This window comes from Berghia stephanieae, chromosome 5 (genome assembly GCF_034508935.2).
Source record: "Berghia stephanieae isolate SIO BIC M18660-M18661 chromosome 5, UCSD_Bste_1.3, whole genome shotgun sequence".
In the NCBI taxonomy this organism is placed as follows: domain Eukaryota; kingdom Metazoa; phylum Mollusca; class Gastropoda; order Nudibranchia; family Aeolidiidae; genus Berghia; species Berghia stephanieae.
Window position 1 is genome coordinate 56,813,115 of NC_088364.1, and position 27,913 is coordinate 56,841,027.

The window sequence follows — 27,913 nt, forward strand, 5'->3', positions numbered from 1 at the left end:
ACAAATGTGGGCGTCAGACAAGGCTGCATACTCTCCCCAATGCTCTTCAACGTCTTCCTAGAGAAAATTATGAGCGAAGCTCTAGAAAATCATCAAACCTCTGTATCAATTGGCGGACGAAAATTATGTAATTTACGTTTTGCTGATGATGTAGACCTCATGGCTGAAAGCAAACAAGAACTACGAGATATAACTATCTCACTTGCACATAAAGCAATGCAGTACGGCATGGAAATAAGTACAGAAAATTCTCAGATACTGGTAAACAGCAGAAATGATGGACATGCAGAAATATATATATATTATTATTTCATGTATAATTATTATTGTTTTCATGAAACAGTACTGTAGAAGTTAAACAATAATAATTATACTTGAAATGTTTATAAATAGCTCCTTTTATCAAAAAGTTGAGCATTATTTTTCATTTTGCATTTTTTTTTTATGTTTATATAATATATATATATAATATATATTATATATATAATAATATATATATATATATATATATATATATATATATATATATCTCAATCTCTTCTCTCTCACTCACACACAAACCCATACACATACGCACACACGCACGCACACACACACACACACACACACACATACATACACACATACATACATACACAATCACGTGGACCACAAGATATTGATAAATTAAAAAATGGCAGCTGTTGTGACGTGACATAATTTATTATTGTATTCAATGACTTAAATTCTAGACATTTCCATGAAAGACAAATGGGCGGACGTGATGATCACATTAGTCGGTGATGGATGGGGACATAGAAGATGATTAATTAGAAAAATGACCTATTTTCTATTTTGAAGATTGAACTTGCTTCGTGGATGGTGTCATTTTGCCTAGTCCTGAAAATAGAAAGAGAAATCGGGTAGCCTATCAATGATTAAGATCTCTCATCAATAACATATAATCAACCAAAAAGCCTGTAAATCGATAAATATTGTTATTATTATAATTATTATTATTATTATTATTATTATTAATTATTATTATTATTATTATTATTATTATTATTATTATTATTATTATTATTATTATCATTATAATTATATATTATTATCATTATATATTATGTTATATTATATATTATTATCATTATCATTATTATTATGTTATTATTATTATCATTATTATTATCATCATCATATTATTATTATTATTATTATTATTATTATTATTTATTATTATTATATATTATTATTATTATATATTATATTATTATTATTATTATTATTATTATTATTATTATTATAATTATTATTATTATATAAATCATTATAAATCTGATGATTATACGCTTGCATAAATAAAATTGATATCAAAATTTGTTACCTGTGACAAAAACAAAAACAAAAACAAAACAATAATTTGAAAATCGAATGTAAAAGTACAAACGGGATAGCACGATAGTTAGTGTTGTTGTTGTTGTTGGTGGTGGTGGTGGTGTTGGTGTTGTTGCGGCTGCTGCTGTTGTTGTTGATCCTTTGACGGTTGTTCCTGTTTTTCTTGTTGCTATTCTTGTTTCTTTAGTCAGTGGTGGTTGTGATAGCGGTATTGTGGGTGGTGGTGATGGTGGTGGTGGTGGTGATGGTGAAGTGAATACTATTGCTGATGGCCATGGTATTACTGGTGGTGTTTTTTGTTTGCTTTTGTTTTTGTATCATAACGAAAATGTTAAGAATAAACCATACTATATATTTCAAGTTAACTTTCGATGAAATTGGATTGCTTTATGTGAGATTAACAAGTTGTTGGTAATTAGTGGAGGTGGTTAGGACCAAATTGCGCAAAGCATGAATTATGTTACAACGAAGAGGGTAACCTCAAAACAATTATAGATACTGAACCGCTTTGACAGATGACCGGAGTGATTACAAACTGACCATGGATTAAAATTAATATATTGAATATATATTGTCGCTATTGGTTCTTGATGTATATTTGTATATATAAATATATATATATATATATACATTGTCGCCATAGATTCTCAACTTTGTGTTTATACATTGTTATGCATGCCACGTCTGTAAACGAATTTCCATTTTTTTTGGATGAATAAAGAAGTATATTATTATTATTATTATTATTATTATTATTATTATTATTATTATTATTATTATTATTATTATTATTATTATTATCATTATTATCATTATTATTATTATTATTATTATTATTATTATATTATTATTATTATTATTATTATTATTATTATTATTATTATTATTATTAAAACCCTCGAATTACTATGGAAGATCATCGATAGCAAAAATTAATGTAAAGCGTGATTTGTTGCTCGTTCCACATAAAAGACGACTTCACACATTTATTAAAACTCACGTAGTATTTGCTGGCCATTAATCCGCCGTAGAGAGGCATTCCAACTCCGTATCCAAGGTAGCCAAGTCCACCGTAGGCGTAGGGCATGACGCCCATGCCATAGCCAAGACCCATCCCCATCCCCATTCCGTAGAAAGGCATTCCAAAACCTGCTCCGTACATGCCTAGTCCGAAGCCTCCCATGGCAGGCATGATGGGGCCTGCTGACACGGAAGCGATGACGACTAAGGCAAGGATGAGGGCGGACGTCTGGGCCATTATGGATGAAGGGGTTGGTTTTTGCTACTGGCGAGCCTGTAAATTTAAAAAATGTTAGATATAATAGGCATGTACAGACAATCAAACAAACAAATAACAGAGGAAGAAGAAGAAAGAAACGCAATATTTTATATTGGTTCTGATAATAGGCACTTTCGAATACCTGTAATACTGTAAATTACTTTCAGTGTTTTACAGAGGGTCAATAGCTGCACTATAGATTTAGGACGAGACATGAAGACTAACAGGCAACATTATGATTTTCACTTCGACAGAGAAAATACTATTGCATACGAGGTACTCATTTTGCAACGGAGTATGTTGAGAAAATATGACTAATGTGCTTTATCCACGTCGCTCACAACTGTATTCGAAAGCTTGTCACAATCTGTGGAGCGCGATTTGATTCCCTTTTCTGCGGCGAGAACAGACTGTCCTAATGATTGCGACTCTTTGGATAAGACGCAAGTCCAATGCACAGCACTTTCTATCATGTTTAAAATAGACCTGAATATTCTATTCACTTATGGTATGTATGTATGGACAGGATAAGTCAGCTGAATGAGAGGATTTTGAATCGCACTGGAATTGAAGTTGGGTCTTTCGCACGTCATTTAGACACTCTACCGTTTAAGCTACTGGGCCATTGAAATTGATTAGGTGTCAGCAAGCACAAATTAGATTCTTTACCATGAGCGGTTCAATTTCCCTCTTACTTGACATAATATACCAGAAGTCCCAGGTTTGAGAGTATTGACAAGATAAGGGTCATTTTAATCGATTTATATAATTTGAAGTTTTCTGGCCTAAAGTATAAAAATGTATCGTTGTTTTGTTTTGTTTTGTTTTGTTTTTTGGGGTTTTTTTTCTTTTTTTTTCTTTTTTTTTTTCTTTTTTTTCTTTTTGTTTGTTTTTGGTTTTTTTAGAATATGGCAGTATTATTTCTGTCGTGCGCTTTTACTTTTTTGCAGGCCTGATAACCCAACTTGTTATGGGCTTGTAATGGAAATACCCCCAAACCAAAGCAAATATTGTCCATTACAACAATGTTATATCTGGCCCATAATTGCGTTCGGTTATCAGACCTGTAATTTTATGCACTTCGCTGTCTTGGTTTGTGTGAGACACGGCATAAATCTCATACATAATATGTCTGAATAAATTAGGTGAAGAAAATTGAGTTCAAGGATAATATCGTCAAAATTAAAAAATCTCAAGTTTTTGAAATTTAAAAGATATAATTTACTCTCTTCAACAGTGTCATTTATTTTTTATCAATGTGTATAATTAGACTTAAGATTTACTTGAAAGCAATGAGTTTAATCCATCAAAATATCGTTTTGAGACGATTTGGCACATATTATTTAGCAATGACTATCCCGCACAAATCTTTGGGCCTCTTTTTCGCTGACGAAGTGCCCGAATTCGCGTCAAAATATGGGACGAAGCCGTTTCGTATATGCTATTTTAAAAAATTAATTACGACGCTGTTTATCGATGAATATGACTGAAAGTTGGCACACGGTTAGAAAACAGGTCATTTTAGATTATGTCAAGCGACAAAACCCGTGCGATTACCAGAAGACCGTTAAAAATAGATTTTTACTCTTTGGAGTAAAATATTTCTAAAACTACCGGGCGTGGAGGTTTTGTCGCTGACAAGGTAATACATGAACATTTCTTCTTTTGGTTGTAAAATTTCATATGAATATGACGAGTACTTTTCCCGTATTTTACAAAACACCATCCTAATTTGCTCTTCAAGTTTCAATCTTTTAATCCACTTATTACGCAAGATACAACGAAAGGTCGAAAAAAAAATGCCGAAAAAGCGTCCCATATTTTCGCGTTTTTTTTCCTCTTTGCGGGTCATCCAAATAAATGACACCTTTAAAACTGTATAACTTATTTATTTATGAATGGATTTTCAAAATTCAAAAACATTTTTACTCAGTGGAGATAGGGCTTGGATTTTAGACAAAAAATTTCCTCAAAAAGGGAAAAAAACATTTTTCATAGTCATTGCTATATTATTTTATTATACTAGGATAACAATCGGAAACGCCCTTAATTGGAAAAAAAATCAACATTGTGTTTTGTTTTTGTTTGGGTTTTTTTTTTCTTTTTTTTTTGGGGGGGGGGGGGGGGCGGAGGGGGGGGGGGGTTAGTTGTTTTTTTGTTGTTGTTTTTTTAGTTTTAATAATTTTTTTTTTATTTTTTTTTTTTTTTATTTTTTTTTTTTTTTTTGGATTGGTTTTTTTTTTTTTTTTTTTTTTGTTTGGTATTTTGGTGGGGTTTGTTTCTTTTAAGCCGTTTTTTCTTGTTGATTTGTCAGGGAGCGGGTTGTGTTTTATAGTTTTAATTATTGTTTTTAATTTGTTTTTCTGTTTGTTCCTTTGTCTTTTGTTACTTTCTAATTAAGCCACAAAACGATTTTTTTTAAAAATAAATACCAAAGCATAGGCAACATGAGAACAATGAAATTCGGATTGATGATCATAAAATCTCAATGCCCACATTCCAACAAGGAAACTACGGTTTGGGCTTTTGACTTTGTGGAAATAAAAACAAAAGCATAAATAAAACAATCTGGCAGGTCCCCAGAAGAATTTATACGAATGGCATGATCCATAAATTACGGTAAAATGTAGCCCATCGCCTTAATCTGTGCGGCTATGTGGTCTTGAAGTATGACACTCGCTTTCGAATCGGAAGGTCCTGGGTTCGAGCTTCGCTCGGCGCATAGTTGAGTCCTTGGAAAAGGCTGTTTACTCACATTCTCTCACCGCACTCAGGTGTAAAATGATTACCTGATCGTCAACAGCATTGTCGCTGTCGAAAAAATAATTTTAATGTCGCCTAACAGGCGTAATGTCTCGTTCTACATGTTACTTGTTGCTGTTGGTCAGGGACCCTTTGTAAAGCCCTTTGAGCATGTTTAGTGGATATTGTGCTATATAAAAGATCAATTTCAAAAGCAAATTTAATCTGGTAATATTATGTCAGTTTGAAAAAGAAAACGTAAGTGAATTTAACGTTGTGATGATTAGAAATATGATAACTTGGTGTTATATTTCTGTTAGAAACTTTTAAAATGCTTTTCATTATTTTTTAAAAATCAAATTTAAACTGAATTTTATTTTCTTGACTTTAAATAGTTAATTGCTGCACTCTGGTAAAATTTGTATTTAAAATTTTGGCCAGAAAACTCGTCCTTCAAATATCGATCGATTTTTTTTTAAATAAAAATTAAATAAATAAATAAAAATAAGATTCCATTTATTCATCCCCAAGGGAAAATTTGTCTTTAGGGTCTATTCCAAGGGAAGAGTGGAATAACCCAGGCGTCAGCCGCAGTGCAGCGCGCAAAGTGAGCTAAGGCGAGGTGACTTGATCAAGGCCACACATCGAGGCGGGGTAGTCGAACTCGGTACCTTTTGGGTACGAAGCAAAGACCGTACCGCTGAGCCACGCTGCCCCTACTATGACAAATTACCCTCATCTTGGCAAAATCTATCGAACCTGGGCCTCGCTTGTTAATTGTGAAACACTATTATATCGGTGTCAGTAAGTTGCTGGAATAGAAAGCTATAGTTTTTAAAAATGATGATAATATATGAGGAGGTTTTAAGAGGTTTTTAACCTCTTAGAGGTTTTAATATCATATGTTTTACTGGAAAGAGTGAATATTATGGCTTCTCAAAGTGACAAACACTAATTTAATGTTTCTGCTAATCATAACTTTTTTTAAAAAAACGTTTTGGCATCTTGTTCACTTCGACATAATACTGTTTGCGGTGATGGGTCATGATCGACGTATACATATATGCAGGTCTGACATCCGAATGAAATTATGGGCCTAGTTTAACACTGTTGTAATGTACAAAATTTTGCGTCATTTTTGGAAATTTCCATTCCAATAATGAGCCCATAATGAATTGGGTTATCAGACCTGCAAATAAATGCACGTCGGTCATGGTATTAAGTTTGAACATATTTGAAAATACCAAAATAAAAGTTCTGGACAACAGGAAGAGCTGTTGGAGGACTTTTAATGATAAAATATTTTTTAATTAAAAAAAACTTGAGCTTTTATATAGTGCATTATCCACTAAACGTGCCCAAAGCGCTTTACAAATGCTAATGATGAGGATGAAGAGGAGAAGGAGGTGGAGAAAGAAGAAGTCGTAGTAGTAGTAGTAGTAGTAGTAGTAGTAGTAGTAGTAGTAGTAGTAGTAGTAGTAGTAGTAGTAGGAGGAGAAGTAGTAGTAGTAGTAGTAGTAGTAGTAGTAGTAGTAGTAGTAGTAGTAGTAGTAGTAGTAGTAGTAGTAGTATTTGTTATTGTTAGAATAGTAGTAGTAATAGTAGTAGTAGTAGTAGTAGTATAGTAGTAGTAGTAGTAGTAGTAGTAGTAGTAGTAGTAGTAGTAGTAGTAGTAGTAGTAGTAGTAGTAGTAGTTGTAGTAGTAGTAGTAGTAGTATAGTAGTAGTAGTAGTAGTAGTAGTTGTTGTTGTTGTTGTTGTAGTATGTAGTAGTAGTAGTAGTAGTAGTAGTAGTAGTAGTAGTAGTAGTAGTAGTAGTAGTAGTAGTAGTAGTAGTAGTAGTAGTAGTAGTGGAAGAATATCCTGAAATTATTAACAAAACATAAACACTTACCTTTTAATTTGACGGTAGAAGCAAGTGTGTATAGACTGGCAAATAACTTTTGGCTTGCTCTTTTTATAGTATACCAGGCAAACTGACCAGCTTCCCCTCAATCAATCCGGAAAAATAATATTGCTCATTCGACACGGGATTTAATCGGTTTGAGGATCGAAGTCTGTCAAAAGGGACAAATTTATGGATTAAAAAAGTTGTTGACGCGAGTAGGATTATCAGCTGTTTATTCCCAATCCATCAATCTATAACGGTAACTCCAACTCAATATTACCCACAGACTCTATGATATTACCTGGCGATTATATCTAGAGCGTCTGCTGTGGTGTAATCGCAGTGTAGAGATGCATCAGATGTGATGTGAAATTTGTCACCTAACCCAATTAAGACAGCGTGAAGGAGAGATCGTTATGCTTTGCGAGATAATCTTATGTGAGTGAAGATTGAATGTTTGATTTGTAAGACCTATCTGTTAAAGGATTACACTATAACTTTGAAACGCAAATTTACTCTCCTGTTTTCTCTCTCTCTCTCTCTCTCTCTCTCTCTCTCTCTCTCTCTCTCTCTCTCTCTCTCTCTCTCTCTCTCTCTCTCTCTCTCTCTCTCTCTCTCTCTCTCTCTCTCTCTCTCTCTTTGTTTTATCTTAGGGAGTTTTTGATAACATTTTCTTTTGTTTGTTTGGAGTTGTTTTTATTTTTTATTTTTTATTTTATTTTTTTTTTATTTTATTTTTTTTGTGTGTTTCTTTTTATCCATTATTTTTTATCCTAGACTTCAGTAATATAAATAGTCAATGGTTGTTAAAAACATTTTCATTAGAACTTTAATTTAATAATTTGTAAAAAGCTCTTTTTTACGTTAAGCCTAAAGCCTTTGTTACATTATGACTGGCTGACCTCGAATTTGGCATAAAAATGGGTTTCATTGTGTACTATGATCCTTTTGTATAATTTGAACAACGAACTGAGGACGAATATAATCTTAAAGGCACTGCTTTTTTTTTTTTTTTTCGATTGGTAAAAAATCTACTGGTTAATTATGGACTTGATTAAACATTATTGCAATAGACAACATTTTATCTTGGTTTAAGAGTACACGCATTATAACAATGATCCCTTAACAATTTGGGTTATCAGACCTGCAATAGTTTTTAAACAAATAATAAAAACAATCTTTATTGTCCTTCAAATGATCCCAAACTGATGGCAGAGTGAACATAACGACGCCCCTTGCCCTTTAAACTCCAAATTGATTCAGAATGTCCAAACAGCCAAACCGAATACGATTCAATAGTCTGATGTCACGCCGCCCGGCAACGGCGGCCATCTTGGTTCTAAACAAAGAAAATCATTACTTTTTATTTTTCATGCTGGCTAGAACTTTTCATATGTCTTGTGATCAGAATGTGTAAAAGTCAAAACATGATCAAATGTATGTGTGTTTTTTTTTTCCTCTGGATACCCTTTATGCTCGCCGGAGAAATATTTCATACGGGCGTCCGCCATTGTTCCGATAGTTTAGAGCCAGTGTTACTAAGTTACCATGTGCCATAAGGAAGGAAGTGACGTTACGTTTGTGTTTATGTAAATACTCACTTGTTATACTCGCAAGATCAATCAAATAAACTCACAGGACTGTGTGTAACCTTAAACAATATGATTCAATTGTCTTATGTCACGTCCGTCAAGCAACGGGCAGTTTGGTTCTAAACGAATAAAATTGGTACTTTTTATTCTTCATGCTCGCCAGAACTTTTTCACATGTCATGTGATCAGAATGTATAAAAGTCAAAACATGATCAGATTTATAATGTTTTTCTCCCCTGGATACACTTTTATGCCCGTCTGGAAGTATTTCATAATGGCGTCCGCCATTGTTCCGATAGTTTAAAACCAGTTACTAAGTTACTATGCGTCATTATGAGGGAAGTGGCGTCGCGACTGTTGAAACCTATTTGTCTGAGTGAGAGAACTTACTGAGAACTAGTCACCCAAGTGGCGGTTTAAAAGCAATAACAAAGGAGAGTATGATGTCAGCTCCATTCTTTCAATCGTTAGTAAACAACCAGCTATGTTTGTGCGCACGTCTTTTTGGGGTCTGTCATTATTCCCATGTTTTGATTGGTCAAAAAAGTACTGGTTAATTCCTGCGTGGTAAACATTTGCTCAAACAAGTTAATTTGGGTTATGACAAGAAAAAAAAACAAAAAAAAAAAAAATGTAATGGTTTTAATATTGATGTTGATGACGATGGTGGCGATGATGATAATAACGAAGATGATGACGATTATGGTGATAACAGTGATGACTATGATGATTATGATGACAATAATGATGATAAAATATATGATAATATTAGTAATAATAATAATAATAATAATAATAATAATAATAATAATAATAATAATAATAATAATAATAATAATGATAATAATAATAATAATAATAATAATAAGAAGAAGAAGAAGAAGAAGAAAAGAAGAAGAAGAAGAAGAAGAAGAAGAAGAAGAAGAAGAAGAAGAAAGAAGAAGAAGAAGAAGAAGAAGAAGAAGAAGAAGATGAAGAAGAAGAAGAAGAAGAAGAAGAAGAAGAAGAAGAAGAAGAAAGAAGAAGAAGAAGAAGAAGAAAGAAGAAGAAAGAATAAAAATGATGATGATGATGGTGATGATGATGATGATGATGATGATGATGATGATGATGATGATAATGATGATGATGATGATGATGTTACTATAATAAAACAAGGCAAGGACGGTTCGCTATATCTACATGTGTGTCGGTTACTTTTATTTATCGTCTTCCCGTGTCCAAGTATTGTAAATATCTCGTCCTTGTTGTCAAATAAATATCTATTATTTAAAAAATAGGGTTGGGAAAATCCAATATACAATGTATATCAACGACCACAGAATTCCTGGCAAATCTAAAAATTATAAAACTATTTTTTACAGGCTGATATAGAGTAGATTCAGGCTTACCGGACACACAAGCCTTATCTGTGGTCGTCTCAGAGAATGGAAGACTGCTGGCCAGAAATAAGACCAATGCTGTATAGTGATGTCGTAAAATGTAACGCTCAAGTGGCCGGTTTCAGGTGAACCAGCCGATTTTGCACCCTAAGCAGTCTTTTCCATGTTCTCGACGCAAAATGTTATTCGTGACATTTTGGTACTACCGGACACTTATTGAACGTTAAGGTCCAACCGGACACCCAACTTGGGCAAACCGGACACCCTTCACGGATGTTGAAAAACACTGTTTCCTTTTGTTTTTTTAATAGTTTTCAATTCATAAACAGTTACAGCAGATCCATAGGCTCAGTTTGTAAAATATCTGCCGGGTCATTGGTCAATTTAGGGTTCGATTCCAGCATTCTAAGGACTTTGAAGGACTCTTTCCATAAATTGGCAGAATGTTGCCTTCTCCCAAAACGACTGCCATATATTTTCATAAATAGCTAGACTAGATCTAGACGTCTAGATAGATAAATAAACACGTTTATGTTCATTTTCAACAGAGAAAGACAAAAATAATTTATTCAAAACAATTAATAGGGTACATAATCATAACGCAACATGTCACTTGCACAATGTACAAACAAACGTAAAAACACTGATCTCCTCCTCACTCATCCCCAGTATCTTCTCTCTCTCTCTCTCTGCCAGTACATCCTCTGTGGTATCACCTCCCACACTTGCACCAAATCCATCCATCCAGGTTCCTATCACTTCCACAAAAATCACATAAACGTTCATCGTTGTCATTCACACCACATAACTCATCCATATCCATCTCAACGTCCGACCTGTCAACATACACAACCATCGTATCATCATCCTCTGCACTAGACTCCACTCTTTCTTCCACTCTCCTCTTCTTGCCCTTCCCATTCCCCTTCCCTTTATTTTCTGCCTCCTTCCTCTTCTCTTTCAACTTTTTAGCTTTCTTCTGTTCTTTCTCCAAGCGCTTTTTTTCCTTCTCCTCAAACTTTTTCTTCTCCTTTTCCTCCCTGTTCTTCAACGCCTTTGCCTTCTTCTCTTCCTGTTCCATTTTCTTTGCCGCCTCCGCTTTATCTTTGTTCTCGTGATACTCCTTGAAGGATGCATGTGACACATAGGAGGGGGGCTGTACACGAGGCGCTCTTGTTGACTTTCGGCTAGACGAAATGGGGAGTGGGAGGTTGTCAAATGTGGGCTGTGGGACATCTCTGTTCCAGAGTTCCAAATACTTCGCGTAGTCTGGTTCAGAGGCTGTCGCTGGAACATTCCTGAACTGGCGTCGTCGCACATTGAACATATCAACAGGCGACCAGCCATAGGCAAGTATGTGGTCGATTAACTGGCATGTGTAGAACGCCACGTTGTCCCGATCCCGACACCCACACTTGCCAGGTGTTGAAGACGGAGAAACAAGGTCGGGGTTTTGTTGACTGGTAGCTGGGAATATCGAGTCATGACTGGACGAGGTGGAAGGGCAACCATCATAAAAATCATTATTCTTTGCACCTCCAGGCACAGCTGCTCTCTATCCTTCCCTTCACCTGCCCTGGCACAGGCCACCATCCATTTGACAAGTTTCTTCTCCTCCTCTGTGGCCAACACTGTATGAGATACCCTATGGACGGGGTATTTTCTGGCCATCTTGTCCATCAGGGTTGATTTCGGGACAGAGTAGGTCGCAGCGGCCTGGCGGAATGAAAGATTTTTGGTGCGGATGGCATCAAGTGCAGCATCCACACTCTTTCAGTGTACTTTGATCGCGGCATCTTGGTGCCTGTAACAATGTGAAAAAATTAACTTTATTTAGATATTTGAACTTCATTTTCATAGACTGGCTAGTCTAATAATGTAAATTTTCCTTTACAATGGTGAACATAATATAATTTTAGGGAGGCCTTCCGAAAGCTCCTACATCCCCAGTATTTTTTATAATGTTCTAGTAGGGGGTTTGGGAGGAGGAAAAGTTTTATTTTTAAAGTCTCCCCCCTCCCAAACCCCCTACCAGAACATTATAAAAAAAGTTTCCCCCCTCCCAAAACATTATAATACTGGGGATGTAGGTGTAGACGCTTTCGGAAGGCCTCCCTAATTTTCTAATAATAATAATAATAATCATGATAAACATAGGCCGGTCAACAGAAATACAAGGAAAGCATTGAAACAAATAATATTATAGACGTCTAGAATAATAATAAACAACTTAATCAACCCGTCCGGTTTCACCTGAATCGTTTAAATTTTTTTTGGTCAAACCGGACACCGCCCCCCCCCCCCCCCCCCCCCCCCCCACTGGAGCTAAAATGAAAATCGGACATCGTCAGACGATCTAACCACAATCAAACGATCCTAAAATAGCATGTAGTGCAGTGGTTGAGCCGAAACTCCTTAATAAAAACGTATAAATAGCTTAAATAGCAACTTCCTTGCACACCTTGCAACCCATAACAAAGAACGGGATACTTACGTTTTGTGAGAAATATCTCGATGAAAACACGATTCTTTGACTTCTCCTTGATTGCACTCATTGAAACGGTAGGAAAAACGTCACAAGAGACGTGTGCTTAGTTACTAGAAATATGCGCCGGGGAAAAAACAAAACAAAAGGAAATTAGACATCGAGTCGGGTAGCGTCCGGTTTGACCCGTGTCCGGTTTGACCTGAATCTACTCTACGAGGAATTTGCAAACTTCTTTTTATTTCAGGATAATTCTCTTATCCCCTTGACTCACTTTAATACGAAGAAAATCTGCTAGGTCGTAATACTCAGTCTTGTGTGTGTTTGTGTGTGTGTGTGTGTGTGTGTTTGTTTGTTTAAGTTTGACTTTTATTGCGAGTATGATTATTCTACGCAATTCTAGCATATCCACAACAAAAATTGATGACGTAATTTTAAATCGTTCTTTATACTATCCATGGATTTAGGTCTTCGTGTTCTCATTAGAACACGGATATTCAGGTCCATCATACTATCAAATAATAATAAAAACCTCATCCGAAACAAACAAAAAACGATGATGTCATTTTAAATCTCCCTTTATACTATCAAGTAATGATAATCTATTCTTTTTTTTTAAAAATAGGGTTGGGGATCAACATTGTTCCGTAAAACCAATGTTAAATTTTTATCATCAAGCACAGAATCACAGGTAAATAAAAAATATAATAAGATAAGATGATCTTTATTTATCCACTTCTGGAAATTTACATTGGCTATTGCCATAGACTATTGAAGTTCTGAAAATAGTTAAGCAAATAAATAATAAAAAGGAAATACAATGACATAATAAGTATAACAAATGACTGTCTGTCCTAATATCCTTTATTTCTCCGCAAATTTCTCTACTAGTTGTAAAAAAAAATATATGGAAAATAATGCCTTCCACAAAATAATTGTAATAATAAAACGAGATTCCTTTTAAAAACCGTCAGGACTGATGTCCATAATTTACGTCAGGGTTGCCAGTTTGGCATTTTAAATGCCAGATTCCAAAAATCTGGCATTTTTGAAAACCGTTTGGCATTAGAAAAATCATTTGGCATTTGGCATTTTCATTTGGCATTTTCTTTTCTTGTATATTATACTTCAAATGACACCTTTTCTTAATTATTTCTAAACGCGTAAAAACAAACATCTTCACATTTCTTTTTCATTCTTAAAATCCAACCGTGGTGTAGTGGTTTAGCACTCCACTTAGTAGTCAGTAGGTAAATAATTACCCCAACAGGAAATTTAGTATAATTCAAAAAAAAATAAAAAAAAAAAAATAAAAGAAAAGAAAAAGAAAAGAAAACACGCAAGCCACCAGGATATGATAGTAAATTGTCTATCAAAAGTGAGTAGTTTTCTTAGTGGGGGTGGGAGTCAACAGACTTTGGCATCTTTTTGAGTGTTTTGGCATTTTTTGAGTCTTCCCCTGGCATTTTGTTGAAAAATAATCTGGCAACCCTGATTTACGTGATAATTCAGAATTTTCTTGACGACCCAAGACAAAGTTTCGACGTAAGTTATTTTGTTTTGGTCTTGTCTTATTTTTCCTATGCTGTCCATTAATTTCTTTCATATTTATTTTCTGAATAAAAGGATTTCAAGAATGTTTCTTTAAATTTTGACAAAATCTATGACCATTCTCGTTCAAAAGATCATAAATTAATGAGAAAAGAATGGTCACTTACTTAGAATTAGAATTACCGGCCGGGGAATTAGTTTAGTTTTAGTTAGGCTAAAACTAAACGAGCCAAAACTAAAACCGTGCGAATTCGGGTTAAAAATTAGCATACAGGTAGCTAAGACTAATACTCATATAATTTACATCTGCTATACAACCACTCTGGCAATTTGTCATAATAGTAAATAGTGCATTTTTTATCCCCAAGGGAAATAACAACGAGAATACAATGTGCGTTCTATAACTTTAAATACATTGTTTACCATTAAAGGTAGCTAACAAATGATTTTTTCGTGTTGTAATCTAGTAGATAAAGAGGGGGAGAGGGAGTGAGTAGGAAAAATGAAGAGAGAGAGAATGGGATATAGATGTAGAGGGGGGGGGGGGGGGGGGGGGAATAGAGTTAGAAAGGGATTTAGTGGGAGAGAGAGAGATAAAGGTGATGGAGAGAGAGGGAGAGAAAGAGAGAGAGAGGGAGAGAATTTTACTCACTAACCTATACCTCCCACTCCTACACAAGTCTGTGCAAGGTAAGCTGGACCTTAAACTTAAAACGTAAACACTTGCATCTGGTGCTGATACATTCTCTCTTACAACTCTTGAATAGTTTTTGGAAACTTTTGACAATTTTGGAAATAAGCTCTACAGTGTTTGTGTCAATCCTCACACTTTATCCAACCCCATTCCGCTGGGGAGGGTGACTGACCATTCTTTTGCTCTTTTGATATGTTGCACCGATGCTCCAGAAGTTGGAGGTAGTCTCTCATTTCTTTCTAACAAAGTACGACTTATAGTATCAATTATACCTGAACCTGAACAAGCAGGCAATTTTTGTGCGTTGCCTTACACAAGGACACAACAGTACAGATAAATATGCTCCCATTGTCACCATGCGGTCAATATCGTAATGTAAGTAGCTTGACACAATACTGCATCATAATGATTGATGATTATCATGATAATAATTATAGCGTTCCGTTCTAATACAATTTTATTGGTATGCTGACTCCCTACTCTCATAAAAAAGCAGTAGTCCTTCAGAGCCATTCGGTCCATGGAGACAGAGTTTATCCCAGTTTCTATAGTGTGAAATGGGCAATATCAATTGCTTGCTACCCTTTTCATTGGACACCAGTCTATCACAAAGTAAATTCCACCAGATATAACAGGCCCAGCTACCCTATCACTGCTGGGTGAACTGGGGGGTTAGAATAAAATCTCGACTGCACATGGGATCGATCTCAGTCGCTTTGCATGTGAAGCAAGTGCTCTATCAACTGAGCTATCTTGACCTCACAACTGTCATCAAGTCTGTCCAAAATAGGTTATAAAACACATAAAATGATTATCGTAGTATTTTTGGAAAGAAAAAAATAATTAGGGGGAGGGAAGAAGGAGCACTGTTTGTGTCAACACTGGTTGCCGACAGTTATCGAGCTGTGTTGTGTGAGTATGTTCGTCTGTCTGTCTGCTTGTCTGTATAAGTGCAGTTGATTATACTTGCTAAATCAGATACACAAAAATCTCTTTATTATAGAATTTTACATTGTAGAAGTCCCTCAAAACTAGCAAAATTGAATAAGATTAACGATTAAACAATTTGGATAGTTCGTGAATTGAAAGTTTAGTGAGAGTAAAAGATACGGTTCGACGCTAAAAATAGTCACCAATGGGAATCCAAGGATGGCGTAAAACAACCTTGGGTCGCCTTGTTTGGAATGTTTACACAATAGGAATGAAAGAAATTTTTGTCCATTTCAAAATTTTCCATTTTAAAAAGCTTGTATCTGAACTAATACTGGTCTCTCATAGTGGTTCTTTAGCATAAATTACAGGATTTTTCAATTCTACAACATGTAATTTTCATGCTTTCACCCAAATTTACACACTTCATGGGTTTTTTGGACCTAATTCCCCCCCCCCCCCCCCCCCCCCCCACTACCTCTGCTGAGCCTGAGTCAGATTCTGACTTTTTACTTTTAGCTTTAGTCTTTAGCTGCTGTATTGTCATTGCCAGAACTTTGGCTTTTTAACACTAACTTCTTTAACAGCTGAGCAATCACTGTTAAAGTGGTACCTTATACCTCCAAAGAAGAATAAAAATCAGTTTTGTAAAAATTGGCAGAACTAATTGTTTTGACGACAAAAGTAAGGCATATAAACTTATTTCCCTTATTCAGTGTTACGTACATATCACTGATACTCATTTTACTATTTGTTTTTATTTTCATCCCCAGATGTCTGCCGTAAATCTTGCAAGATTATCAACTTTTATAAATTTCATAATCATCTTATTTCTTATAAACTCTCATTTGATAAAAGCACAAGATATCGAAGATGACATTGATGACACTGTCCAATTTGAATCAATTAAACCAAATCTTAAGGTGGCTGAAGCTAAAGCTCCCAGGTATATGATTCTTAATATTCTCCATCTTCTTCTTCTTCTTCTTCTTCTTCTTCTTCTTCTTCTTCTTCTTCTTCTTCTTCTTCTTCTTCTTCTTCTTCTTCTTCTTCTTCTTCTTCTTCTTCTTCTTCTTCTTCTTTCTTCTTCTTTTCTTCTTCTTCTTTCTTCTTCTTCTTCTTCTTCTTCTTCTTCTTCTTCTTCTTCTTCTTCTTCTTCTTCTTCTTCTTCTTCTTCTTCTTCTTCTTCTTCTTCTTCTTCTTCTTCTCCTTTTGCATATTAACCAATTGACAACCAAACTAGGTATTAATGTTCATTAATGAAATTGGTTTTATAATGTTATCTGTAACCATGCATACATAATTGTGTAGTTGGTCTAATGACCGATTAAAAAAAAATTTGGGGGAGACATTGAAAAAAACAAACATTAGAATAAATAAAGTTGTTTTCCTTTTCAGATTTCTGTTGTATGACGTCAATCCCGGGGAAGGTTTCAACCTAAGAAGGGATGTGTACATGCGAATTGCTGTATTAGTTCATGAGTTAAACAAGAAAGACCCATGGATTCTAGTTCTGCCTCCATGGGGCCGTCTTTACCATTGGAAATCTCGAGATATAGGACAACAGGAAAGAGTTCCATGGTCCAAGTTTTTTGACTTACCAAGTCTCAAAGCCTTTGTTCCCCTCATGGAGTTTGAGGAGTTTTTAAAAGGTTGATTTGTTGTGGAATGTTTTTAAAATATTTTTCTTATGTTATATTATGAGTGAAATAATTTGTAAGCAAAGGCTTTGAAATACAATAGTACAAGGAGAGTGAGTAATCTTAATGAAATGATTAAACTTATTCATTTAATCAATTCCAAGGATCTGCTGTCGAATGTAGTCTGATTATTGACTTTTGCCACTTTCATATTTCTATATATTGTGTAATGTTTACATTAGATGAAAGTTGAATGAATTATCAATGTTACTATTATGTTTGTAGTAAGATAGATTATTTTCCATAATTCATTTTCAGTACGGGATGAGCCAGTCATTGATGAATTATACTATCTACAACGGTATGAGGAGGGATGGGACAAATGGGAGCAGAAAATTGATATCAGGCCTTGTATAGAAAACCCGTATCATTATGTAAGTCAATGGAATTTTTTAATTTTCTTTCTTTTTTTTTAGGTCAGCTTTTAACATTTGAAGGACATTTGACTTTTAGGACTTTTTGTCTCAAACTTTTACTCAACTCACATATCCATAGGCATAGATGACATTGTTTTTAGCATACTCGCTTCCTAACCTAGTGGACAAGACTAAGTTGCTTACCTATCATGCATAATAGATAAAGGTAACATACTTTGTCAAAAGTAAATTGCGTCTTTATTTATGCTCCCCTGTCATGTTAGGGGTTCCAATGGCTGGTTGGTTGAGCTCTCACTTCAAAAACAAAGGGGCTGGTATAGGTCCCTGGTGTAGCCAAGATTTTTTCTGACCTATCTGACCAGAAGTGATTGAGTCGCTGGGTCTGTTAGATTTAATACTGTTGTTCATTTAACGTTACATAAGAAAGGATTAATTTTTTGTTACCTGATACACTAAAATTTACTGTGGGAAATCTTGAAAGTAATATATAAAGAAGAATGAGTCATTAGCTGTAATGCAGCAGTAAGATTGTGAGCCACACCAGTAAATGATAGATTTGATGCAAAATTCATAAATCTATCAGTCTCTATAGTAGTGATATTTTTGTTGTGGTCAACGGGATTTTAAGAGTTGAAAGGTTGATAAAGTTTTGTGATTTTTTTCCAATTGACAGTGGTGTGAATCAGTAGAATTATTGAGATGCGATTCTGTCAAACACAAGTTGTTTGATTCAGTAGTTGATACAAGTGTGCTGTGACTGTATACTTATATTCGATCTCAACATATATATATATATATATATAGGATCCTGAGACAGACAAATGGTATGGATGGTTCTTTGGTTATGATAATGATGTGTGGGCGGACAAGATGGAATGCCTGTCAGCAATGGCACATGCTGGATTTATAAAAGATTTTCTGAACAAGAACACTACTGGCAGGTACATACAAGACTTATTTCTGATTTTTTAAAAACAAATTTACTCAATTTTTCATGCTTAAAAAACCTTAAAGCGGGAGCCATGTTTTTTTTTAGATTGCAGAAGATGCATCAGGCAGCTCACTTGAGCAAAGATTACCATGTTCAATATACTAATAGTTGCGAGTCTTGTATTCTTCAAGATACTTTTTAAATAAAGAATAAATGGTAACAAAAATATCCATTTAAATGATGTTATCAAAATTGTGAGTATTATTATACAATAAACATGATGTTGATAGAATAGATATGTACAGTAGAATTACTTTAAACCGAAATTTTGGGGATCTTCTAAACCATTTCTGTTTAAAGACATTTTGGTTTAAAGCAAGTTCTCGTTTTGCGATGTTTTTCAAGGGTAGTAACTATTTAAGAAATTTGCTCATTTAATCGTATCATGGGTTTCCCCATAAATGTAGTTGTTGAATAAATGCCGTCTTCGTAACCATTTTAAAAATCATTATTTTTTTATTTTTTTTATGTTATTATTATTTTTTTTTGGGTGTGTTTTTAAAATATTTTTGGGAGTTTTCGTTTTCAATTCAAAATTGTTGAAAGAGTTGTGTTCGGGATGCCGTGTTTTTTACATATCTCCGTCTTGATCAACTTTTTTTTCATCTACTTCACATAGTATTTTGATTTCAACTCCAACATGTAAGCACAATGCTTTCTTTTAGACATCTTTTAGTAAAATGTAAAGCTAAAATAAGATCGAAAGTTCTTGTGCGATAATTGATAATGAATGATGCGCAGCTACTCAGAGGTGAAGTGAAATGGAAATGAAAAGGCGTGTCAATGCTAAGCTGTCTACTATACACCTCTCTTTTGTTGAAAAGCCATTAGGTTCAAAGGCCTAATTACATAGACCCCCCCCCCCCCCCCTCTCACACACACATTCAATCAAAGTGGAAATGAAATGGCATGTCAATGGTAAGTTGTCTATCCCCCCCCCCCCCCCTCCTTATTGTCATGTTGAAAATCCAGTCAGTTCCAAAGCATCAACACACGAGCGAGAACATCTCGCTTGCGTGATTCTACACCCCAACTCCCCCTCTTTCCTCATTTTTCGCCTGCCAGTCACCCGTTGTCTTCCTTTTCCAGTCTGCGATCATGGTGCTGGCCAAACCCAAGTGCAGTGATTGAAGTGTTTGCCTACCCCCCCACCCCACCCATCACCCTCATCTTATACTTACGCTCTTTGTTTTAATATCGCCGGGCATGATTATGTGGGGCCACCTTCCCGAATTTTTGAAGAAAAATAGAGAGAGAGAAAGGGAAGGTGCTCTCAAGTTGTTTCGGTTTAAAGAAACTCCTTCTTAGAAGTATTTCGGTTCATCGTAAGAATAAGTACAAAGATAATGAAGAAACTAGTACAATTTATTAAATTCTTTGCGGTTTAAGGTATTTTTCGGTTTAGCTTCTTTCGGTTTAAAGTCATTTTACTGTATATTGTTTGCTTACCAAAATAAAATAGATGCTTTTCAAACAAAACATTAATTTGGACTGGGAGCAGGCTTTGACAGGTTTGGAAAAGAAGAAATAAAATAGACATTGTGTGAAACTACAGACTTTTGAAAAGTTGGCTGTCTATCCATTCATTTCTTCAATTTCGATAACAAATTGTTATGGCATCGTAATCATAAAGTTGTCACTGCCATTGAATTGTCCAAGTTAATACAAAGGAATGCAGAATCCTACTCCATCAATGACTCTCAATGCAAAAATTAAAGCCTGAGTTTAAATCTGCTATTGCACCGTTAATTGGGTTAATTCAATCAGGATGTTTCTTTTTTTTTATTAGAATTTAGTCTAAAGAGGCCATTTGAATGTATGGGCAAGCCATATAAGTATTGGGATAAATATATGATGTTGTGAGGAACATAAGATGTTATTCTTATGAGCAGTATCAATGTGCCATTGTCCAGTATCTTCAGAATGCTAAATGCCGTCTTATTTAAAAAAATGAGAGGCATTCTGAAAATGTTTCACTTTAAACATAGCCATTGAAATTTATTGTTGTCTATGTCATTTTAATTATTCAGAGCAATAATGTTGGACAGGGCAGAAGTTTTGCTCCATGACCACTTTGGGGATGCAGTGTTCTGGAAGGTAGGAAGTACTTTAAACTCTGCATGTTATAATTCAACTGTTTAAAGCTTTGGGTTATCACTCTATCGTTATCTTTGAACAGTTTCTCTTTGTGTTTTCATATCAATGTAATTAATTCTTGTTATTTCTTGTTTTGTTTGGGTTTGTTTTATGTCTTTTTTTTTTTTTTGGTTATTGATTTTCTCTTCCTATAAACAGGAATGTATCTTTGACTGGGCTAGTAATTTTTTAAATCGTCTAATCCTACAAAAGAAGAGGTCCTGGTCTGGGGAGGGAGCAAGTTAAAATGTTAATTTTTCGGGGATTTATTGCAAAAATCATAGCTATTGATGTCGAATTTCGCTCTTAGTATGCAGATCTGTAAAATGATAATAATAAAAATAACAATAATAAAAAATTGTACCACGTATCTACCCTTCAATTTTGCCATTTGCAGAATTTGTATGGAAAATACTTTTTAAATTTTTATCCATATAGAAATCGCCTCTGATTAGATATTTATCATTTTGATACGTTTTCTTTGAAGCAAAGTTTTCCCACTAAAGTAAGGATTGAGCTTGATACAGAAGACAAAATTTAGTCTATCTTGATATATTCTTCCCTAATGAATTCTTTTGTCTAATCTCATCTTCATTCCTTTTTTTTTTTTAATTTTTTTTTTTATGGCATTTATATAATCATGAAGTGTCACAGACAATTGTTAACATCCAATAAGGAAAAATATATTGTTTTTATCATTCATTTTAGGCCAGAAGAAGTATGAGATTTGCCAAACATCTTCGTGACATTGGAGATGAATTCAGAAGAGAGCATCTCGATTCTAATGACAATGATGATGTGACCACTTTGGATCCAGACTGGCAAAATATGAAGGTGAAATGTGTAATCGTCTCTCTTTGTCCTTTTACTCTCAACAGCTTTCTTATGACTGTTCTATTGGATTTAAAATTCAAAATTCACACCTCTTCAACTAATTGTCCACTGATAAAACAAATGTAATTGACATAGAAAAGGCATGTAAATTGTTTATGTTATTTTGTTAATATTATTTTCAAAGCTTGATGGGTTTCTTAAACGGATTATTGTATGCATCAGATTTGATTTACGTGAAGTAGAGTTGATTTAGAAATAGCTTATATATTGAGCAAAGATTCTGAAAATAAATCTGTTCCTTTTTTTCAAACCATTAGCTAGAACCATTTAACTTTTATGTAATGATAATGATAATATTGTAATAGGGTGAGAGTGGTGATAACCGGAACATATCTTAATCTTTATTTTTGAAGGTTTGAGTCGAAACGTTTCTATGTCTTCAATTTGTATTGAGGCCTAATTCGTCAACACTTTTCACTGACAAACCACTACTTCTTTCAGAGAAATCATGGAGATGCATTAGGAGGACCTTACATGGCAGTCCATCTACGTCGTCAGGATTTTGTCATTGTAAGAAAGAGCCATACCCCTTCACTAAAATATGCTGCCAAACAAATTAAGGAAGCCATGGAGAAGACAGGACTCAAAAAAATATTCATTGCTACCGATGCTCCGGATGATGGTGAGTGTCTAAAGCGTTTGATGGTGAATGGTGTTATAATATTTCTTTGGAGACACATTGAGTTAGCCTGATAATTGAGTTTAAATTGTTGCTTCAATTGGTTTCATTTTTTACCTTAGCAGGCTTTATTTTTAGTGAAAGACAATAAGTCTGAGATTAACTGAGCATCAGCTGCCATCCACCACTTTAAATAATTCAAAGGCATTTTCTATCCACAAAGGTAAAGAATATTTTTTCTGAATCCAATGGCATACAATATAACATGTTTGTTTCGAATTTATGTTATTTATTAGAACTTGGTCAAGAAGTTTAGAGATGGCTGTACATGTGTGATGATGCCTCTCACAACTTGGGCTATGATGGTTACAATGAGCAAATTAGGCTCTCACTTAAGGAATGTTGTTCCAATCTTTAAACTATCATTGCTTCCAGTCATGCTAAACTTGTCATTTATTTTCGCTCAAAGAATGCTATATTTTTGGTATCACCTTAAATAGTGTTTGTTTTATTCTCGTGATTAATTCAGGTTTTGGGGTTGTATCTTGTTTTAAATGATGCTAGAGATGTGATATTGTTGAACGATCAACTGTCTTCTTCTCTATTCATCAGAATTCAAGACACTGTCCAAAAATTTAAAGGACTATAAAATTTACAGATACAAACCATCCAAAGAAGTTCATAAAAAATACAAAGACGGGGGTGTGGCCATTATTGACCAATGGATTGCATCTCATGCAAGGTAACCATATTTTAATTTTCCTTGCTGTAGTATTGAATACAATTCAAACACCATAATTATTTGTCATCAACTCTGATATTTCATTTCATGTCCCTAATGACTGTCAAAATTGTTAGATCACAATTCCAAGAAAGTCATCAATTATCTCATTGATCAATCATCTCATTAATTTGACAGGTGCTCTACAAGTAACACTATAATCTTCTTTACCCTACCCTTATTTTTCCAACTGCTTCTTCCATTTTATCTCGTATCAATTGAAATAAAATAGGGTAAATGAGATTATAGTGTTTTTGTTGGAAAAGAAATTGATGAGATGCACGGCAATGTATCATGTTTGATGTTTTGCAAATAAACATTTAGTTTACTCTTCTGTGCTTTGGAGGTGTTGATATAAAAGGGGTTGATTGTTTTTCTGTTTGTTGGACATAACACGAGATTTGCGACCTTTAAATTGAATGTAGATAGTCCAGAGTAACCAGAACAACACACAATGTTGATGATAGGTAAATAATGCATAAGAAAATCACAGTTTTAGGTGCATCCATCTGTTCCATGAGCTATCTAGCTTGCTACAAAGTGAAATGAGAAGCTTGACCCCATGATATACAAAAAAATATCTGATTTTTTGAATATTATATATTATTATTATTATTATTATTATTATTTATTATTATTATTATTATTATTATTATTATTATTATTATTATTATTATTATTTATCATTATTATTATTATTATTTATTATTTTATTATTATTATTATTATTATTATTATTATTATTATTATTATTATTACCATTATTATTATTATTATCATTATTATTATTATTATTATTATTATTATTATATTATTATTATTATTATTATAAGTATAACACTGCTATAACCGTTTTACTTTGTATTACATTTACAGACACTTCATCGGAACACAGGAGTCCACTTTTTCTTTTCGAATTCGGGATGAAAGAGAAATTTTAGGATTTGATCCAAAAACTACATATAACCAATTTTGTGTTCAAGGAGAGAAAGAATGTGAGGAACCATCAAAATGGCTGATTGTTTATTAGGAATTTTTTTAATGATTATGGATCAATAAATTAGGATTCTTGCACTCTTTTGATGCATCAAACTAAAAAGGAGCAAGCACTCAAATGTGGACTCCTTAAACAATTTTGACTTTGATATTTGTGATCAGATAAAAAATATTTTCTTTTTGTTGATTATTATTTTTTGTTTTTGTTATTTGTTTGTTTTGTTTTGTTGTTTTTTTTGGTCTTCCATGTTTTAGATGAAGTAGGGGTTTGACGGGGTGACTTGACATATAGTTTAATTTATTTAGAAATCAGTATACATTTTTATTTTTATACACTAATGAGATTGCATTGTTTCAGATGCTTTTTTCCAGTTATGATTATTTCACCATATTTGAACTGAATGTGTTCAGAAATGAATTTTCATTTTATGCCTTTTTTTTTTCTCTATGGATCCTCGCGGTAGTTGAATTGGTAGAGCATTTTTCAAACGAGCAATGGAAGCGGTTTTGATCACAGGTTGATTTAAGGTTGTTGTCTTCTTTCTGACCCCTCTTATCAGCATGTAGGAAAATACTTTTGCAATATGTGATCATTTGATCCAAATAGTAGCAAGCATTTGTTCCATGGTCCTCTTGGTTCTTACTTTTTTTCTCTGTTTTTTTATTTTTTTTGTTCATATTGTAAATCGCCTTTGAGGAGAGAGAGAGAGAGAGAGAGAGAGAGAGAGAGAGAGAGAGAGAGAGAGAGAGAGAGAGAGAGAGAGAGAGAAGAGAGAGAGAGAGTTTTTATTGGATACTGCTATAATAATACTAACAAATTTGTTTTACGTGGATTCAGGTCTTACTTTTGTTTTTCATTTCATGTATGAGCTAATGCTCTGCTGTTCATCTTTTTTTTTTCATAAAATCCTTTTGTCTCATTATACCTAAATGACCCAAAAGTGTCACAAATCAACAAATTATTGTATCTCTTTCAAATAACTGTTTTTCATTGAATGATTCATAATTTTTGCTATTCTTTTTGAAGTCAGACGATATTATCCTTATCATATTTTAACATTTTGTCACATTTAATATTTTGTCACCTGATACAGTCCTGTAAACTCACAAGCAATGGGGTAGTAGAAAAGTTGTTTTATTTTTGTGCAACTAGCTATGATTTAATAGCTGGGTCTGTTAGATCTGGTAGAAAGCACAATAGATTATTGTGTTGTTCATAGGCCAAAGAGTTGTAAACAATTATTAATGTTTAGTTATCACTATTCAACTGGCTAAACTTACATTTTTCTTTCTTTCTTTTATTATATTTTTTTACACACGACACACTTTCTCTCATGTAAATGATTTAATGATAACTTTGTATTTCAGTTTCAAGGTTTTTCCTACTGTTCATTTTTATTTATAGACATCTTGCCAACACGTGGAATATAAATCTGATCTCAGAACTATTAATCAAACAGAATGAACACAACTATCAATCTTAAAATAAATTCAGAAGAATAATGAGAATGACATGGTTGTGATAAAAATGGTGACGATGAAAAAGATGATTATTTACCTGTTCTTTATATCATTTTTATAACTCTATTTCAATAATTATGATTTTGCCCTACATAAATGCCATAATATATTAGACGATTCTTTCATCTCTTTGTATTTTTTAAACGAGTTAATATTTATAGTGCCAAATAACACAAGTTTGCGAGTGTGTGTTATTGCACGATAAAAATATAACGAGTTTAATAAATACAAAGAAATGAAAGAATACGTTTATTCCACCCCTACAAGTAATATTATTAGATATTTTGTAACCAAATGGTATGGTATTAGTACTTCTATTCACCATTATTTGTATCTTTTTCCTTCTGCTTGATGACAATTTGACCCAAAACTAAAAATGTTAGATATGTATTAAAGCGCACCAAAAGATTATATATAATTGCCAATCAGCTGTCTTTTACACCTTCTAACTCACCAATAAAATGTTCGAAAATATTTTGCACTCGTTCAATAAAATTTTTATTCAACGCGTTCAAAGCATTATTCAACGATTATGTATTTACTAAGAAATGATAGGGTTTTCTAATGAGAGGGGTAGAATAATATTTATTAATGATCTTTTACTCTTTTTTTTTTGTTTTTTGTATGTGTTGGCATTGAACATGGATAATATTTTGTGCAGATTTTGTATTCTAGTGGTATGACACGAGGTTTGTTACCTGTAATCCCGGTTTTGAGTCAATGGACAGCACAAAATTGAGTCCTTGGAAAAAGCTCTTGACTTACATATTCTCACCATACTCAGGTGTAAAATGAGTACCTGGCCAGTAACAACATTGTTTCTTTCAAGTACTATGACACATTAAGTGGTTATTACAGTTAATCTAGATTTTTTGGAAAACTCTCTCCCAAAGAGGAACAAAAGATGAATTGAATTCCCCTTAACGCCAGTTAAAAGGAAACTGCTAGAGAAGGTAAAGGATTCAGCATGTGACATTGAATATATCCCTTTTGCTGGAGATCCTGTGGCCATGCCAGCATGGAACTTTTAAGCGGCTTCACCTTTACTCTTAGATCTAGAAAATCTCTGTTGAATTTGTTCCTTTTGTCTTACTGTTGCCTTAGAAGCTTGTTAGATAGGTCTGAATCCTTTATCTTTTCTAGCATTTTCCTTTTAACTGGCATTGAAATGACCTATACTATAAGTGATGTAGCAGCGTTGGCTTCAGGAGTGCTCAGCAGTATGGTCTTTGTTTCATACCCAAAAGGTACTGAGTTCAGCCTTGAGCAAGTCACCTCATCCTAGCTGAGTTTTCAGCTGATGCCTGGAGACTCGAACGACAAATTTCCCAATGTGAATATATGGAATTCTATTTTATTTTATTTTATTTATTTGCAAGCGTCTTATAGCCTTGATGGAGAGAAAGAGATTGGGTGAGAGTGGGGTGTGAGCTTCAGCTGAAGACTTTATTATCATGTCATTACGGTTTGGTCACTGGTATGCACCTTTTTGTTGGTGATTCTTTTTCCATGTAATACAAATCACGTGTCAGTTAACGGTTCAACGTCCAATATCTATGATAAATTGCCTCACATCTACATTAGTTTTACCCATTAGATAATACCATTAATAATACAAATAAATTTTCATTTTCACCTAAAGAGCCAGTGAACCATTGATTTTTATTTCAGAATAGATACAGAGGTACATTCTTACTATCACTAATTTTATTCACCTTTTTTTTCTGCAATCTTGTCTTTTTTACCCAGTGCAATTATGTGGTGTAGTGGTATGACACTCGCCTTCGGATTGGAAAATCCTAGGTTCGAGTCCCACTCTGAGTGGCTCATAGTTGAGTCTTTGGAAAAGACTCTTTACTAACATTCTCTCACCGTACTCAGGTGTAAAATGGGAAACTTGCCGTTAACAGCATTGTCTCTGTCAGGGAAAAATTGTAATATCACCTTACAGGCGTCATGTCATGTCTTACATGACATGT

General features: G+C 34.0%; 1 protein-coding gene and 1 long non-coding RNA gene across 2 annotated transcripts; one reads left to right on the top strand and one right to left on the bottom strand.

The window, feature by feature from the left end:
* Nucleotides 1-683: 683 nt before the first annotated feature.
* Nucleotides 684-7,407, bottom strand: LOC144974170 (uncharacterized). Its single transcript, XR_013645648.1, has 3 exons — nucleotides 7,292-7,407; nucleotides 2,378-2,671; nucleotides 684-879 (listed from the first exon to the last, which is right to left on the bottom strand). It is a non-coding gene; the product is annotated as an uncharacterized LOC144974170 (long non-coding RNA).
* Nucleotides 7,408-14,143: 6,736 nt separating this feature from the next.
* Nucleotides 14,144-27,575, top strand: LOC144973275 (GDP-fucose protein O-fucosyltransferase 2-like). The gene is made up of 10 exons (XM_078915524.1): nucleotides 14,144-14,289; nucleotides 16,693-16,865; nucleotides 17,318-17,571; nucleotides 17,878-17,993; nucleotides 18,801-18,937; nucleotides 21,018-21,084; nucleotides 21,832-21,957; nucleotides 22,459-22,639; nucleotides 23,249-23,378; nucleotides 24,294-27,575. The coding sequence occupies exons 2-10, from the start codon at nucleotides 16,693-16,695 to the stop codon at nucleotides 24,445-24,447; spliced, it is 1,338 nt and encodes a 445-aa protein (XP_078771650.1). The 5' UTR covers nucleotides 14,144-14,289; the 3' UTR covers nucleotides 24,448-27,575.
* The last annotated feature ends 338 nt before the right edge of the window (nucleotides 27,576-27,913 follow it).